Source organism: Ursus americanus, chromosome 25 (assembly GCF_024610735.1).
Source record: "Ursus americanus isolate L20-20 chromosome 25, mUrsAme1.1.p, whole genome shotgun sequence".
Taxonomy (NCBI): Eukaryota; Metazoa; Chordata; class Mammalia; order Carnivora; family Ursidae; genus Ursus; species Ursus americanus.
The window spans coordinates 40,975,234-40,994,933 of record NC_142151.1 but is presented as its reverse complement, the minus strand read 5'-3'; the positions used below and the strand labels follow the sequence as shown (position 1 = coordinate 40,994,933).

General features: G+C 37.3%; 1 protein-coding gene across 3 annotated transcripts in view; it reads right to left on the bottom strand.

The window, feature by feature from the left end:
* Positions 1–19,700, bottom strand: part of SPATS2 (spermatogenesis associated serine rich 2) — a 135,525-nt gene that overhangs the window by 59,877 nt on the left and 55,948 nt on the right. For all 3 annotated transcript variants that reach the window (XM_045801128.2, XM_045801127.2, XM_087855817.1), the window contains exon 2: positions 6,856–7,124. In XM_045801128.2, coding sequence (XP_045657084.1) covers positions 6,856–6,880 — 25 coding nt within the window. In that variant the 5' untranslated portion in view covers positions 6,881–7,124. The remainder of the gene's footprint in view (positions 1–6,855; positions 7,125–19,700) is intronic.

Here is a 19,700-nt window from a genome sequence, read left to right as displayed (position 1 = left end):
CCCTGTAGTCACTATTTAATTCAGACCTATTCAAACCACCAGGTATAAAGAACTAGTTGTTTTTATTGTTTTAATTTCTAATCTTTGAGGACAAGTGCTTTATAAAAACAATAAAACTGGGCTTGAGGGTGGTGGGAAGAAGTTGGGCAAGTCCTCTCCTTAAAACACAAGTATTAAACTGAACAAAACTGTCAAAAACAACCATCTCAGGGCTCTGGAAATCAATCAAAGGCCACAACAAATTACTGAGAAACTGCTAAAGCCTTAAGTAAGAACAATGAAGTCTCTACCCTTCTTGCCTAGGTCTGCTCCCATTCATATCTCCAGCTCCGTGGAGAACAAGAGCTTTACCAGGGCAGGGCTAGCCATAAAAATCAGCAGCTTTATTGCCAAAGAAGGCTAACTAGAGAGGAGGGCAAAACTCCATAGCTCTCTCAGCTCAAGTGGAGAACTCAGAAAAAAATTTTTTTAAACTTGCTGCTTCGCTAGCCTGAAGTTGGAGTCTTGGTTAGGTGAGTGATAAACGAATAGGAAATTTAAAGGGAAATCCTGGAAATGAAAGAACCATAGAAAAGCTAGATGAGTTCTCTACACATCCCTAGCTAAATGAGAAACTATGCACATGCACGGGGAAACCCAAGAGGCCAGTGGAAAGTAAAAGTGAAAACAAACTTAAGAACCGCCTGAATTTTGAATGTCCTCCTCAACACACATAGTTCAATTAGCAGAGGATAAAAGCTATGCATCAGCCAGTCCAAATCACTGGCTGACCAATAAGCATTGCAGACTCAGGGACAATCCCTAAAAAGTAAAAATAAAAAATAAAAATTAGAATTTAAAAGATTGTGCAGGGGCACCTGGGTGGCTCAGCGGTTAAGCGTCTGCCTTCGGCTCAGGGCGTGATCCCGGCGTTATGGGATCGAGCCCCACATCAGGCTCTTCCACTATGAGCCTGCTTCTTCCTCCCCCACTCCCCCTGCTTGTGTTCCCTCTCTCGCTGGCTGTCTCTATCTCTGTCGAATAAATAAATAAAATCTTTAAAAAAAAATAAAATAAAAATAAAAAAATAAATAAAAAATAAAAAATTGTGCAGATACACTTGTGATGTACACATGGGACAGGTAGAGAGGTAGATGCCTCAGTTTATGTCCAGGCTAATTATTTTTAAAATACCTCAAGCAAATAAGTTAAGAATCTGGAGTTAATATATTACCTTAATTATCCACTTAAAAAAAAGCCAAGAAAGAAAGAAAGATTCATACATAGGAAAAACACCAATCAATAGAAACCGCCTCTGAGTGGGTCCACAAGTTGGTGGACTTAACCAACAAAAACTTCAAAACAACTAATACAAACGTATTCAAGGAGTTAAAGGAAAATATAGTCATAGTGACTTAACAAACAGAGAATCTCAATAGAGAAATAGAAACTGTAAGGTAAAACTAAAAAGAAATTCTAATTGAAAATATAATACCCAAATGAAAAAGTCACCAGATAGGCTTAATAGCAAATTTGAGATAGCAGAAGAAAAAAACCAGTGAACTTGAAGAGAACAACAGGAATTAATCTAAATAAAGGAAGAAGAATATGAAAAAAATTTTTTGAAGAAAAAAGAAAAATGTTCCTCAGTCACCTGTGGGATAACATTAAGCTTACCAATATATACATCACAGGATTCCTAGCAGGGGAGGAGAGAGCGAAAGGAGCAGGAAAAAAAATTTTTTTGATGAAATAATGGCAAACATTTGATGAAATTCCCAAGAAATCCATACTAAATTGCATCAAACTGCTAAAGACAAAGAGAAAATCTTGACAACAAGAAAAAATGATTCATCACAGAGGAACAACAATACGACATATTCAGTGGAAAAGCATGTTCTAAGTGCCAAACTCTACTACAGCCAGCAAAACAATCCTTCAGAAATGAAGATAAAGACATCCAGATTAAAAAAAAGAAAAAAAGTCTAAAAGAATCCATTCCTGTCAGACTTGTGCACAAGAAAAACTAAATCCTACCAACAGTGTAAGAGGGATCCCCTTTCTCCACATCCTCTCCAACATTTGTTTCCTGCCTTGTCAATTTTTGCCATTCTAACTGGTGTAAGGTGGTATCTCAAGGTGGTTTTGATTTGAATTTCCCTGATGGCTAATGATTTTGAACATTTTTTTCATGTGTCTATTAGCCATTTGTATGTCTTCATTGGAAAAGTATCTGTTCATATCTTCTGCCCATTTTTTTATTTGATTGTTTCACGTGTATTGAGTTTGAGAAGCTCTTTGTAGATCTTGGATACTAGCCACTTTGGAAAACAGTGTGGAGGTCCCTTAAAAAGTTAAAAATTGAGGGGCACCTGGGTAGTGCAGTCGTTAAGCGTCTGCCTTCAGCTCAGGGCGTGATCCTGGCGTTCCCGGATCGAGTCCCACATTGGGCTCCTCGGCTGGGAGCCTGCTTCTTCCTCTCCCTCTCCCCTGCTATGTTCCCTCTCTCGCTGGCTGTCTTTCTGTCACATAAATAAATAAAATCTTAAAAAAAAAAAAAACGTTAAAAATTGAGCTACCCTATGATCCAGCAATTGCACTACTGGGTATTTACCCCAAAGATACAGACACAGTGAAGAGAAGGGCCATATGCACCCCAATGTTCATAGCAGCATTGTCCACAATAGCTAAATCGTGGAAGGAGCCGAGATGCCCTTCTGTTGAATTATTAAGAAGATGGATTAAGAAGATGTGGTCCATATATACAATGGAATATTACTCAGCCATCAGAAAGAACGATTACACAACATTTGCAGCAACATGGACGGGACTGGAGGAGATTATGCTAAGTGAAATAAGTCAAGCGGAGAAAGACAATTATCATATGGTTTCACTCATTTATGGAACATAAGAAATAGGAAGATCGGTAGGAGAAGGAAGTGAAGAATGAAGGGGGGGTAAACAGAAGGGGGAATGAACCATGAGAGACTGTGGACTCTGGGAAACAAACTGAGGGCTTCAGAGGGGAAGGGGGTAGGGGATTGGGATAGGCCGGTGATGGGTATTAAGGAGGACACATATTGCATGGAGCACTGGGTGTTATACGCAAATAATGAATCATGGAACATTGCATCAAAAACTGGGATGTCGGGGCGCCTGGGTGGCACAGCGGTTAAGCGTCTGCCTTCGGCTCAGGGCGTGATCCTGGCGTTATGGGATCGAGCCCCACATCAGGCTCTTCTGCTATGAGCCTGCTTCTTTCTCTCCTACTCCCCCTGCTTGTGTTCCCTCTCTCGCTGGCTGTCTCTATCTCTGTCGAATAAATAAATAAAATCTTAAAAAAAAAACAAAAAAAAACTGGGATGTACTGTATGGTGACTAATATAACAAAATAAAAACTACAAAAAAAAAAAAAAAAGAAAAGAAAAACTAAATCTTTCAGGCTGAAAGGAAATAAAACCAGACAGTAACTCAAATCCAGAGGAAGGAATTAAGAGTACTCAAAATGGTAAATATTTGGGTAAATATAAAGACTACATATATTTTTTCTCTTTTCTCCAAATTTCTTCAAAAAACGTAAGATTGCTTAAAACAACAATGATAACAACATATTGTTGTGGTTATATACGGATGTGATATATACGAAATAGTAGTACAAAAGCAGGGGAGAGGAAACAAGGCTATATTGGAACAAAGCTACTATATTTTACTGGAATTAAGTCAGTATTATCCAGAAGTAGCTTGTAACAAGTTAAAGATGCATATTGCAATCCTAGAACAGCCACTAAAATAAAATAACTATTTAAGAAATAGTTTTTTTAAAAATCAGAGGAATTAATACACTAAGAAGTATAAAATATAAATATATAATATATAAAATACAAAAATATATTAAAAAGAAGGCAATAAAGCAGTAGAAGAGGAACCAAAAATAATATGTAGAAAACAGCAAATAGCAGGCATAAACCAAATCATGCTGATAAATACATTAACTGTTGAATGGACTAATCAAAATGTAGAGCCGTTAGACTGAATAAAAAGGCAAGATCCAACTATATGGCGTCTACGAGAGACACCTCTTAGCTCAAAACACAAACAGACTGGAAGCGAAGGACGAGGGTTTCAGCACCACGCCCCACCAAAAAAAAGAGAGAGGATGAAAAAGATAATTCCTGAAAACAGTAAGTATAAAAGAGCTGGGATTGCTATATTAATATCAGAAAAATTAAAACTTCAAAGACATATTCCTAGAGAGAAAGAATATTTCATAAGAAAATCAATATATCAAGAAGATAAAACAATTATAAATGTATGTATACTTAATAACAGAGTCCCAAAATATGTAAATTAAAAGCTGACAAAACAGAAAGGAAAAATACACAATTCAACAACTGTAGCTGAAGATTCACTACTTTTCTCTTAGTAAATGACAGAACAACTGAACGGCAAATTAGGATATAGATGGCTTACACCACGATCACCCAACTTGACCTAACATATAGAGAACACTCTCCCAACAACAGATCAGTACACGTTCTTTTCAAGCATACAGGGCACATTCCAGGACAAATCATATACCAGACAAATACATCACAAGAACAGAAAACTACAGACTGATATCCCTCATGAATGTAAGTTTTAAAAACTGTACCAAAATATTAGCCAACAGAAACCAGTAACATAAAAAAGGGATCGTACAATATGACCAAATGGGATTTATTTATTTATTTTATTCCTGAGAGACACAGAGAGAGAGGCAGAGGCAGAGGGAGAAGCAGGTTCCCTGAAGAGCAAGGAGCCCGATGAGGGACTCAATCCCAGGACCCTGGGATCAGAACCTGAGCCGAAGGCAGAGGCTTAACCAACAGAGCCACCCAGGTGCCCCCTCAATGGGATTTAATACCAGGAATGCAGAATTGTTTATCATCTGAAAATTAATTAATATTCTATATTAATAAAGGACAAAAATCACATGATGATATGAATAGATCGGGGTTTCCTCAGCAGCACTGACCTCTGGCCCAGGCAGTCTTTGTTGTGGAGGGCTGTTTTGTGCACTGCAGGACGTTTACCGCACCCTCGAGCTATACCCACTAGATGCCAGTAGCACCTTGCCCGCAAGTTGTGACCTACAAAAATGTCTCCACACATTGGCAAATATCCCCAAGGGGCAAAATCGTCCCTGTTTGGGGAGGACTGAAATAAATGCAGAAAAAACATTTGCCAAAAATCCCAACACCCGTTCATGTGAAAACTCAGCAAAACAGGAATAGAAAGGAACTTCCTCAAACTGATAAAGGGCATCCAGGAAAACCCTACAACTAACATCATACTTAACAGTGAGAGACTAAATGCCTCCCTCCAAGCTTTTATAAGTACTTTGTGCTTTTTTTTGTTCAACTAGATTATACATATAGATTTAGTTCAGAGAAAGTCCTAACAACTTTTGTTTCCAACTACATGTAAATCCAGGCTATATTCAAATCGAAATTTGTCAGCACTTAATGCCTATGATATGGTCAAAAATTCAAATTCATATTTTAGTAATTAAGTACCAATTACAAAAAGCAATGAATCCTTCTTAGAGCTCTGGCAAAATACAGACATGAATTAAACAAAGACTCGTTTTAACAAGGTCGAAGCAATTGGCTTAAGTTAATTTTTTAAGGAAAAACTAAATGCTAAACTTTTTAGATGGAATTGTTTTATTTTAAAGTCTGGAGTCCTATTTTTACTATAGCATTTTTCCCTTTGTAGGAGGAAAACAGATACTCAGTGTTTGAAACATAACTGGGAAGAAAGCAAACTGAATCATGATGACTAAGAAGAGACAAACTTTGGTTATAAAAACTTGTCCGTTGATAATCTCATTCTATAAAACAGTTCTTTAGTAATCTAACCATTCCTTAGAACTCAGATTTCCTTTATACGGATTTACTATACAATGAGTATAGTAACCACATGCTTTCAGAACCACAAGCAGCTCCGGTACGTTATTTTCTTAAAATGAGGTTTGTGAACTACCAAGTCAAAATGAAGTTTAAAAGCATTTCCCGTCGTATTTAACACCTGACACCTGGATCTACAACTCTGTTTCGAATTAAAGAACATTAACTTTAAATTGAAAATTAAATTCAATGAGGGGAAAAAAGCCAGGATAGCTATGGTCATTCTTTCAACAAATATATTCCAGTTATGTATAATAGTTGTAGTGCTACTGTTGCATTTGTCCCTTTGCATTTTTGCAGCTGTTCTAAGAAAGGTGAAAAAGTGCTTTTAGAGTCTTTATTGTCTTTGCCTTTCTTCTAACTATTCTCGGTATTTCTTGATTCTTTGCATCTTACATTTTACTTTAGACAAGAAGCTAGAGTAATAATCCCGGAAGGAAAGCTAAAGAAGGAATCTAAAACTGGAAACATTTACTCTTGCTTCATTTCCTGTCTCCAATGAAAAAAACATCAACTCACAGGATATAGAATATCCTGCAGTAAGTTATCTCCCACCATGCCCCCTAACATATGTTCACACTCCAGAGTGCATTTTCTAGATGCAGTTGGCTTTGCTGCAAATATATTCCAATTTAATGTTTATAAAGGCAGAAAACCAATTGTTACATGAATTCCCAAACCAGTAACACACAAAACTATAATCTAACATCCACAAATACTTAGATAATTAAAGAGACAACAGATAAAGTTGTGAATGTTCTATACTCTTCTAAAATTAACTGCAGTCAAGACAAAGAGATAAATTGTACCTATCAGTAGTACTGCACTGGGTGAGGGAAAATATAACATTAAGAGAACCTTTTAAAAATATATAGATCATTATTCCACAACTATGCTTTTAACAATTTATGCCCACATGTAATCTTACCCTTCTGGTTTTGTTTCCTAGACATTGTGGTTTCTTTGATCTCAAAAAATACAGATGAAAAGTATCCTTTTGTCTTGTCTGGGTTCTGACCGTAGTTATCTCTGATTTAAAAGTAGGCAACGGAAGTCTGTAGTTGGAGGTGATAAATACCAAATCGTGGTTATCTGAAATTCTGCTCAGTAGCTGTTGATCTCCTTTCCTTCTCTTGTATCAACTTCTTGTCAGGAAATATCATTGCAGACATTCATGTCTCATTCTCCAGGGAGATTCTGGAGGGAAAACACACAAACACATTCACTATTACAGCAACAGCTATCTGTACAAAATTTCTAACAGATACCCACAGGTTTTACTTTGTATTTTTTCTAAACAAAACTACCTATTAAAAGGAAGGTACTCTAGAAAGAATGTAGTCATAGTCATAAAAAGCAATATTTTGCTTCGTAAGAAACTTTAATCTTAGAGAAAGAGACCCAACCAAGAAACAAACTCTGAGCTATAGAGAACAAACTGCCAGTTACCAGAGGGGAGGTGGATGGGGGGACAGATGAAATAGGGGATGGGGATTAAGGAGGGCACTTGTGAAGAGCACCTTGTGTTGTATGGAATCGTTGAATGACTCTATAGTACACCTGAAACTAATGTAACAGTGTATGTTAACTATATGGGAATTAAAAGAAAAAAAAACTTTAATCTTAAAATCAGACCATCTTAGTTCAGAAAGAAGCTGTCTTACTCTTACCTTTTGTATCTATCTCAAAAATCTCATCCCCAACTCTGCTTCACAAAGTAAATTATTATCTCTTAACACTCCATTAGATCTTTCTTACCACCTGCTCTTCCTCCCCAAATCAAGGGTCTTTTTTCTGCCTCTAGGATTTCCTGTATCTAACCTCTCTTCAAGTTTCCCAGCTCAAATACAGCTGCAAGAAAACTGGGGAAGGGGGTGGGTGAATGGGGAAAGCACAAAGGAATTTTAATAAGAAAAACTGGAAACAGCAAAATTTCGATTAGTCAATAGTGCAGGAAGCAAGCTGTAAAGATACAAATGCTATTCTTTCCCATATATTACTGAACTTTAAAAAATACATGACCAAGATTTCTGGGTAAAGAAAGCATGATCAAAGGACTCTTCTATCTGGACAGCTGACAGGAAAAACATTTTACAAGATTCAACCCAAGAAGGAAATGAGAGCAACCTTATGTGAAATACTTTCTAATATGAATGGAGGAGAATGAAGGAATAAGTAGACAGCCCTGGTAAAGTTAAAAAAAAAAAAAATCCACCAAGGAATAAGAGCCTCCGTGGATACAGAGAATAGATTGGTGATTACCTGAGGAAGGGGGAGTAGAAAAAATGGGTGAAGGGGGCAAAAGATTCAAATTTCCTGTTATAAGATGAATAAGTCAAGGGATGTCACATACAACAAGGTGACTAGTTCATACCACATTCCATATTTGAAAGTAGCTAGGAAAGTGGATCTTGAAAGTTCTCATCACAAGAAAAAAAATTTTGTATAGTGAGAGGTGTTAACTGGACTAACTGTGGTGATCATTTTGCAATATATACAAATACTGAGTTATTAGATTGTACACCTGAAACTAGTATGTTAAATCAATTATACTCCCAAGAGTATAAGTCAAGTCCCCACTATGGGACTTGAGGAAAGACAGGCTGACCCTCTGGGGCTTACTAACTTTCAGAGAATTGAGCCAAATCGGGAAAAACAGCCATAGCCTATGGAATTACATGGAATTTACCACTGGATAGAGTGGATCTGATAGAAGACACTTACGAGATTTTATTTTATTTTTTTAGATTTCATTTACTTATTTGAGAGAGAGAGAGAGAGAACAAGTGGGTGGAGGGGCAGAGGGAAAGGGAGAAGCAGACTCCCTGCTGAACAGGGAGCCTGACACTGGGCTCTATCCCAGGATCCTGAGATCATGACCTGAGCTGACGGCAGATACTTAACCAACTGAGCCCCAACACTTTATGAGATTTTAGAAGAAAGAACAGAATTTAGATAGATCTATCACAAAGAATTAAACTCTTCAATGACAAGCTCTTCTCTACCCTCATGTCCTCAGCTTACAAGAAAAGAGGATGAGGGGCACCTGGGCGGCTCAGTCGGTTAAGCGTTCGACTCTTGATCTCAGCTCAGGTCTTGATCTCAGCATTGTGAATTCAAGGCCTGCACTGGGCTGTACATTGGGCATGGAGCCTTCTTAAAAAATAAAAAATAAAAAAATTTAAGAAAAGATAAAAACAGAATAAATGGAATGGAGGAAAGCCATCAGAAGAAAAAAAAAAGACTGCAATTAGAAAATAATACTAGAACATTAAAATGATCCAATCTGAGCATAATTAGAATCAATATAGGGACTCAAAAAATATAGAATTCAATAAAGGAAACAAAAAAAAAGCATTCATAGCTACTATGCAGGAAAATTCCCTTGAAATAGGGATCTGAATCTGTTCACTGCCCACCTCCAATCTACAAGAAGGAACTGGACCACTTCTCACTACCTCTCCTGCTACTACCCTCATCTAAGCCACAATCATTTCTCCTCTGCATTGCTATCATCAGGACTGTAATATTCTCTTAACTGGCATACTGAGTCTTCTATCCTGCCACACTTCAGCTTCCATTTCACTAAGGCTGCTTTTAAAATTATAACATGAACTGTCTCAACTCTGCTGCTCAAAGCCCTCCAGCAGCTCCCCATTTCATCCAAAGGAAAAGCCAGAGTCCTTACAGTGAGTGGCCCAAAAGGTCTTATCTGCCTCTCTTTACCTCTCTGACATAATTTCCCACTACTCTCCCCCTCTGGTACTCCATTCTAGCCGCACTGGCCTCTTTACTGTCCCTTTTATACCCTAGGTATGTTCTCACTCAGGCCCTTAAGGCGTCCCCTCTGCCAGGAAAGTTCATCTTTAGATATCTACATGAAGTAATTCCTCACCTCCTTCAGGTCTGTTCTCAACTGGTACTTTCTCTGTGGTTATTCATGAAAAACTACTGAATGTGGGGTAAGAAGAGCAGGAATCTGTGGCACTATTGCCCAAGGCGGTTCCCATCACCCCCAGGTCAGTGGGGAAGGTAGTTCTACCACGGCAGGGAAAGCCATAAAAACCAGCAGCTTCACTCACAGAGAGGGCTGACTTGATTTGAAGCAAAGCATAGAATTCCACACCCTTCATCATCAGTAACAATGTGTATTCTTGGTGGCAAATGAATAAGCCATGAGGATGCTGTCTTCGTTAGTACAAGCAATGGGCCAGCAGACTAGACAGAATTTAAAGGGAAATCTGGAAACAAGACTATAAAGGGTAAGTGCTCACACATCCATACTGGAGAGACCAGAGAGGACCCACCAGGAGCCTGTAAAAACAGGAAAAGAAAACATGACAGGGCCCGTGGAAAGTAAAAGTCTGACCAGACTTTTAAAATGTCTGAATTTTGAAGGAGCGCCCTTCACCCACAAAGATCTACTGGCAGAGAGTGGAAGCCCTACACCTCAATCTTTGACAAGTGGCTAACTGACCACTAAGCTATACAGATACAGGTGTGATTCCAGGAAGACAGACTTAAAAATAAAAGCAAATTAAAATGCACAAAATGCTGAGCAGATATTAGTAGCCACACACTTGGGAAAAACATTCCACAGATTTAGGCCAGGCAACAAAACAGAATAACCCTCCAAGGGAAAAACAAATCAGAATCCAAAATTGCTACAATTTATTATGTAAAATATCTAGTTTCAACAAAAATTTATGAGACATGGGGGCGCCTGGGTGGCACAGCAGTTGAGCGTCTGCCTTCGGCTCAGGGCATGATCCCAGCGATCTGGGATCGAGCCCCACATCAGGCTCCTCTGCTGTGAGCCTGCTTCTTCCTCTCCCACTCCCCATGCTTGTGTTCCCTCTCTCGCTGGCTGTCTCTATCTCTGTTGAATAAATAAATAAAATCTTTAAAAAAAAAAAAAAAGAAACTGTCATGGAATTGAAAATGTCTCTGAGTAGGTCCAAACGACAAACTAAACAAACAAAATCTTCAAACTGCTTTGAAGGACTAAAGAAAAATATGAAATCAATGCCTCAAACAAAGAAAATGTCAACAAAAAAATAGAAATCATTAAAAAAGAGGCAACAAAAATTCTAGAGTTGAACATTGACATAGAAGAAAAAAATATCAGAAAAACTGATATCTAATCTGAAGAGAGAAAAGAATAAAGAAAAACAAAGTCCCAGAGACCTATGGAACAACATTGAGTATAACAGCATACACAAATTAGGAGTTCCAGAAGTGGAGAGAAAGGACAGACATAATGACCAAAAACAATGCTAACTGATTTTTTTTTAAAGTAGGCTTCATGCCCAGTGTGGAGCCCAATGCGGGGCTTGGTCCTGAGATCAAGACCTGAGCTGAGATCAAGAGTCAGACACCTAACTGACTGAGCCACCCAAGTGTCCCGCAAACTGATGTTTTTTAAAAAATTAATCTACAGGGCTCCTGGGTGGCTCAGGTGGTTAAGTGTTTGACTCTTGATTTCAGCTCTGGTCATAATCTCAGACTCTTGAGATCCAGCCTGCATCAGACTCCACGGTGGGCAGGGAGCCTGCTTAAGATTCTCTCTCTCTCCTTGGGGTGTCTGGGTGGCTCAGCTGATTAAGCATCTGCCTTTGGCTCAGGTCAATCGAGCCCCACATCGGCTCCCTGCTCAGCGGGGAGCCTATTTCTCCCTCTGCCCCTCTCTCTCTCTGTCAAATAAATAAAATCTTAAAAAAGATTCTCTCTCTTCCTCTTCCTCTCACTCTAAAAAATAAAGAAAAATAATCATCTACAGACTCAAGAAGCTCAATGAACCACAACTACAATAAATACAAACAGATCCATACCTAGACATGTAGTGAAAATGATGAAAACCTGAAACAGAAAATCTTGAAGGAAGAAAAAAAAAAAAAACAACAGCACATTTACCAGGAAGCAATAATATAACCAGTTGCTAATTTCTTATCAGAAACAAGGAAAAGTCAGAAGGTAGTGAAATGACATATTCAAAATACTGAGAGAAAAAATTGTCAAGCAAGAATTCTATATTCAGCAAAACCATCTTTTAAAAATGAAGGTGGTTGGGGGGGAAGGAAAAAAAATTAAAATGAAGGTGAAAAAAAACGATAGTGAAAGAAAGATACCCCCAATGACTTAGGAATCCATTGCTGGCAAACCTGACATACAAAAAATACGAAAGAAAATCTCACAGGCTGAAAGCAAATGACACCAGATAGTAACCTAAATCTAAACAAAGAAATAAAGAGCACTGGAAAAAGTAAATATATTGGTAAATATAAAAGATTGAATAAATACATTTTATTTTCTTCTCTTAATTTCTTTAAAAGATTGTATAAAGCAGTAATAACAATACTGTATTTATTTATAATAAATATAGATGTAACATATATAGCAACAATTGACAAAGGACGGGGGGGAGCTAACCTATAGAATTAAACTAGTATTAAAGTAGACTATGATAAGTTAAGATGCATTTTATAATGTCCACAGCAGGCAACTAAGAGACTAACTCACCACCTGGAAGCCTCTGCATTTTAAATTATATATTTCTTTTTAATTGACCAGATTAATTATCTTTATCTTGGCACTTAGTAGGTAGGTCACTGTTGCTTTTCACAGCATTAATAATCCCATTCACTTTTTCTCCACGTAATTAAGACGGCAAGTTACAGATCACATTCTTAAATTGGCTTAGTGTATAGACAACTCAGTCTTTATTAAACAAATATACATCAGGTACTTCTCAGTGAAAAAGAGTTGTTGAGTTTCTACTGAGTTTTCCTCCCATTATTGTAAGAGTGGTGACTTTGTTCTATTTATTTTCTGGAGGAGAAATACGGACCCATAAAGGTTAGATCATCCAGGGCTGTTTCATTCTCAAAAGCACAAGGCCAGAGAACTTCTATCAAGTATTTTAAAAAGAAATATTAATTCTCCACAAATTCTTTTAGAAAGTAGAGGAAAGAACACTCCCAATTAATTTTATAAGGCCTATGTAATAAGCAGAATTCTAAAGCCATCTCCCCAAGATTCCTGTCCCTTAGTTATTCTACCAAATATAATCCAAGTACTGCTGTGAAGGGACTTTGCAGATGTAATTAAGGTCACAGACTTTAAAATAAGGAAATGAACCTAGATTATCCAGGTGGGCCCAATCTAACTGCATGAGCCCTTAGAAGGGGAGAAATTTCTTTGGCTGGATTTCAGAAAGATATATCTATGAAGGACACCTGGGTGGCTCAGTCAGTTAAGCCTCGGACTCTTGATTTTGGCTCAGGTCATGATCTTAGGATGGTGAGACTGGGCCCCACATCAGGCTCTACACTCAGTCGGAGTGTGCTTGAGATTCTCTCTCTCCTTCAGTTCCTCCCCTGCTCCCACACACTCGCTCTCAAATAAATAAATAAGATGTTTAAAAATAAAAAAGAAAGATACATCTGAGAAATGTGAAAGAAGGAAATGTTAGAGAGATCTAAAGTGTGAGAAGAGTCTGACCTGTCATTACTGGCTTTGAAAGGGGCCATGAGGCAGGAAATGCAGGTGGCCCCTAGAGCTCTTCAACAGATGAATGGATAAAGATGTGGTTCATATATATAATGGAATACTACTCAGCCATCAGAAAGGATGACTACCTACCATTTGCATTGACATGAGCCACCCAGGCATCCCTATCTTGATCATTCTTTGTATCTCTGGGCCTAGAACTATACCTGACATGCAGCAGATATGCAGTAAGTTTGTTGGCTGAATGAAGAGTACCGTGACCATGACACTTACGTGGGCAAGTTTACTTTTTAATAAGCAATTCATTAGGCTGTACATTTACAATGTGTGCATTTTCCTGTATGTATTATATTTAAAGGTTTACTTTAAAAACAGATTTAATGTTATTACTCATCAGAGAAATGCAAAATAAGAATTACAATGGAGGGCACCTGGGTGGCTCAGTCTGTTAAGCCTCTGCCTCCAGCTCAGGTCATGACCTCAGGGTCCCGGGATTGAGTCCCACATCAAGCTCCCAGCTCAGCAGGGAGCCGGAAGCCTGCTTCTCCCTCTCCCTCTGCCCCTCTTCCCTGCTTGTGCATTCTCTCTCTCTCTCTAATACATTAAAACGAAAAAAAACTCTAAAAAAAAGAGAAAAAAGAATTACAGTGGAATGACTAAAATTGAAAACAGACAATACCAAGTTTGGTAAGGATGTGGACCAATTAGAACTCTCACATATTGCCGGTAGGAATGTAAAATGGTACAAACACTGGAAAACTGTCTGGAAATCACTCACTAATTTAAATCACTAACTAATTTACCCTATGACCCAGCAATTTCACTCCTAGGCTTATATACCCAAGGAAATAAGTAAATATGTCTATAAGCAAGAACATCAACAGCAGCTGTATTCATAATAGCCCCAAAATGGAAAAAAGAAAATATACACATTTTAGTACATTAATAAAACAGAATACTACTCACCAATAAGAAAAAAATAATAAACCATTACTATATACAACATAGATATATTTCATAGGAATTACATTAAGCAAAGAAACCAAACCCAAAGAGAGTATATACCATATGATTCCACTTATATGAAGCGTAAAACCAGGCAAAAATAGTATCTGGTGACAGAAATCAGAATAATGGTTACTTCTGGAAGGAGGGTATCCCTTTGAAAACAACCATGAGGGAACTTGCTGAGAAGGAAGATGTTCTATATCTTAACCCAGGTGGTACTCACATGGGTGCACCCATATGTAAAAATTCATTGAGCTTTACTCTTAAGATTTGTGTATTTTACCTTACAACAACCCCAAAAACATAAAAATTTTTTTCTATAAAAACTAGAAGAAAAACCCAAAGAATATTCTTGACCAAGCTAGTCATTTATACATAAGAAACCATTCAATCAAGGGCTCAGTGGGTTAGTCATCTGACTCTTGATTTTGGCTCAGGTCATGATCTCAGGGTCTTGAGGTCGGGCTCCATGCTGGGCGTGGAGCCTGTTTAAGATTCTCTCTCTCCCTCCCCCTTTGCTCCCCCTCCCACACTATCTTAAAACAAAACAAAAACAACCAGTCAAGCGTTTTTCCAAAATGCGAATAAAACGTATGGAATATCATATTAATTACTTTGAAATGTGGGAAAACTAGTTGTCAAAGAAAATTTAAAAATATTAAATCTGGGTGTTTATATTAATTTATTGCTGCTTATTAAATAGTAAAGCAAATTCAAAATGGTCAGTCTTGGATTAGCTACAGCTTAAAGCTAAGAAAACCAACAAACCAGATTTCATCTTGTTAGTTTTGATCTAAAGAAGTCCACTGTCACAGATGACACCCCTAGTACCAGCAACAGAAACACATGCTGCTGGTTTGCAGGCACCCTGTACAGCACAATGCCTCTCAAGGTGGAGAAATGGGAGAGGACTGACATGTACAGTTTTAAAACCTATTACTTTGTCTTACTGTTATATTCATTTTTCACTTCAAATCACAACAAAAGAGGGCACAAGGTTTTCATATTCATCAGAATGGGAGCATGGGTTAAAAAGGGATGAGAAATAGAGAAAGTACAACAAAGGTTACCAGAAACTAGGGGGAAGAAGAAAAGGGAGAATTATTGTTTAATGGGTATACAAAGTATTTCTGGGAGATGATGAAAAACAGTTTGGGGATAGTGGTGATAATTATACAACACTGTAAATGTATTTAATGCCACTGATTTGTACACTTATGAATGGTTAAAATGACAAAGATTACATTTTGCATATATATTTTCAAGTTCAGAAATAGACTTCAAACAGCCACAACAATCTTAAAAAAGAAAAATCACTCCTGATCTCAAAACACATTACAAAGCTACAATATTCAAAACAGTGGTATTGGCATAAAGACGAACATGTAGACCAATGGAAGAGAATAGGGAGCGGAGAAATAAATTCTTATATACAGTCAAATGATTTTTAACAAGGGTACCAAGATCATTCAATGGGGAAAGTACACTATTCAACAAATGGTGCCGGGGAAACTGGGTATCTATATACAAAAGAGTGAAATTGGGCCCTTACTTTACACCATATTAACAAAAATAAACTCAGATGAATTAAAAAGCTAAACATAAGACCTAACTAAACTCCTGGAAGAAAAAAACACAGAGGAAAGGCTTCATGATACGGGATTTGGCAATGACTTCCTATGTATGACATCCAGAGCACAGTCAAAAAAAAAAAGCAAAAGCAGACAAATGGAACTACACCAAACTTAAAAACTTCTGTACATCAAAGTAAATAATCAACAGAGTGAAAAGGAAACCTATACAATGGGAGAAAATATTTGCAAGTCATATATTTGCTAAGCAGTTAATATTCAGAATATATTTTAAAAACACCTACAACTTAACAACACAAAACAAGTAACCTAATTTAAAAATGGTCAAAGGACTTGAATAGGCATTTCTCCAAAGAAGATAAACAAATGGCCAACAAGCATATGAAAAGATACTTAACATCACTCATCGTTAGAGAAATACAAATCAAAACCACACTGAGATATCATCTCACACCCATTTGAATGCTGCTACCAAAACAAACAAAAAAAACCCCAGAAAATCAGTGTTGGCAAAGATGTGGAGAAATGGGAGCACTCGTTCACTATTGATGTGAATGTAAAATAGTGCAGCTATTACAGAAACAGTATGGAGGTTCCTCAAAAAATTAAAAACAGAACTACCATTATCATCCAGCAATTCCACCTCTGGGTATACATCCGAAAGGACTGAAAGCAACATATCAAAGAGATATTTGCATACCCATATTCATTATAACACTATTCATAATAGCCAAGAGGTGGAAGCAATCCAAATGTCCACCGATGGACGAATAAACAAAATGTGGCGTACGCACAAAACGGAATATTATTTAGCCTTTAAAGAGAAGGAAATCCTGGGGCGCCTGGCTGGCTCAGTCGGAACAGGGTGTGACTCTTGTTCTTGAGGTCAGGAGTTTAAAACCCATGTTGGGTGTAGGGACTGCTTAAAAAAAAGAAAACTTAAAAAAAGAAGAAGAAGGAAATCCTGTCAACATGCCACAACACGGATGACTGGGGACATTATGCTAAATGCAACATCAGTCACAAAAAAGACATATTGTACGATTCCACTTACGTGAGGTATCTAAAGTAGTCAAATTCATAGAAACAGAAAGTAGAACGGTGGTTGCCAAGGGAGGGAGAAAGAGGGAAAGGAGACATTGCTGTTTAGTAGGTACAGAGTTTCAGTTTTGCACGATGAAAAATTTCTGGAGATCTCTTGTACAACTATGTGAATATACTTAGCGGTACTAACATAGATTTAAAAATGGTTAAGATGGTGAATTTTATATTATTTTTTACCACAATTAAAAATAAATTTATTTTTAAAATTTTCAGAAATATAGTAATTTGGAAAAAACAAACACAAAACACGAGAAACGTTAAACATGGGTGGACTGGCACAATCCGCCGCCGCTAGTGGAAAAGCAACTGGAGCACACGCTCCGCTGCTGAGGGTGAGTGTATCGTTACACAGCAGCGCAGCAGTGGGGAAGCGAAGTCTCTAAAGCCAGACCGCCTGGGTTTCTGTCATAGCTCCACCACTTCCCAGCTGAATGACTTCAAGCAAGCTGCTTAACCTTCTCCACCTCTCACCTTCTTCAATGGCAAAACGCGAGTAATGCTAGCAGCTTCCTCACCAGGCTGTTACAGGGCTTAAATGAGTTCATACAGATGTAGCACTAGCACGATGCCTAATACTTACTGAAAACCACTCAATAAGCATTGGCGGACATTAGCTGCAATGAAAGATGTGTCCCCTAAAACTAAAAGGTTCCAAGAATCTAGCTTATACAAGTAACTTAAGAAACAAATGGGAACTTTACTAATACTATGGGTTTAAAAGCAATAGGTCATAATTACAGGTATAGTTAGAGCCTTGGAATGGTAACGCCATTAAATTTGGATGATGTGCAATTCGGAAATTGGAATGATCTGAAGCACTCTAAAGAGAGTGGGTATGTAACTTTACACACTGGCAAGCATTAAAAGGACTAACAAAGGATTAACTGGGCTATATATGAAAGTACTTATAATTAGCTTAAATTTAAAATAGATTGTTATAAAATCTATCTATCAACAAAACCAGAGGAAAAGGGAGGACAGGTGAGGAGGGAAGAAAATATAAAAACTAAATCCTCATCTTCCATAATAGGATTGCCCCTGAAAAGACTAAAAAGTCAGTATAAGCATGTTATTCAGATATACAGAGGTTAATACCAGAAGAAATGCTAATGAATATCCATGGAAAGCTAGAAATAGGAATGGCCTGGAGAGAGGGTTAGGGACTGTTTTTTTAAAATTATTATTATTATAGTAAAAAATATTATTAAATGAATGTGATGGAGAAGACTATACTTATACTGTATTGCACATACATAAATATTGTATATCTGAAAGGAAGGATAAAAAGAAACTTGGAACAGTGATGACCCATTGAAGAATGGAAACTGAAAAAATAGGAAACTAAGAGTTTTCAGTCTACCTTTTAATATTTTGACACTGTAACTGTATAAACATATCTCTTTGAAAATTTTTAATGACCCCTTTCCAGTAAATTAAATCAAAACTGAAAACACTCAGCTGAATCTAAATATTTATTTCAACTCAGTAACCCAATTAACAGATTCAAGAAATGTGTCAAGGGGCACCTGGGTGCTGCAGTAGGTTAAGGAGCCGACTCTTGGTTTCAACTCAAGTCATGATCTCAGGGTCATGGGATCAAGCCCCGAATCTGGCTCTCCACTCAGCATGGAGTCTACTTGGGATTCTCTTTCTCCCTCTCCCTCTGCTCTTTTCCCTACTTGTGCGCTCTCTCTCTAAAAGTAAACCAATAAAATATAAAAAAGAAAAGAAAAGAAAAAAAAATGCATCAATAAGAACCCTGTACAAACACTAACTCTCTAGACCTGCATAATGATAACCAAACAAAAACAAGAAAATGGGAAGTTCTAAATAAAAATATTTTTTTCTGATTTTTAAAGGGTTTTGGTTGCAAGAAAATAACCTCTTCCACAATGTCATCAGTTTGCCAATAAATATCTTTCTCAATAGCTTTATAAATGAATATGAAAAAGGAGACCCAAAATAATACACTGACATATTCTAAAAAATAATTAAAAATAAAAATGATATTCTCAGGTCAAAAAAGTGAATGTAAAACCTCTCCATAAGTCTGTTTTCTTAACAAAGGTCTATTCACTGGCACTAACTTTCTAATCAATATGTCACTCTAACCTAAAAACTCTCTCATAATTATAAGGCCTGATCACCATAAATTTTATTTCGGAAAATGAAATTTTCATTTAGAAAAAAAGGTAAAGTCCTTTTTTAAAAAAATTAAAACCTCAATTTGAAACAACATAGAATTGGATATTGGAACAAAACAGAATTTCTGGAAATTTTTTTTAAGTTTGTTTATTTAAGTAATCTCTACACCCAATGTGGGGCTCAAACTCATGACCCTGAGATCAAGAGCTGCATGCTCTTCCAACTGCCAGGCATCCCAAATTTCTGGAAATTTAAAATACATTCTAAGTGGAAAATCAGAAACCATATGATACCACAACTCCTCTTTACTACTATTAAAAGACACAGGACCCTCCAAATTGCTTAACATTAGTCATCAGTGGCAGCTGTAAGTGTGGGAGTAGAGGGGACTCGAAAGGAGTAGAGTAGGAATACA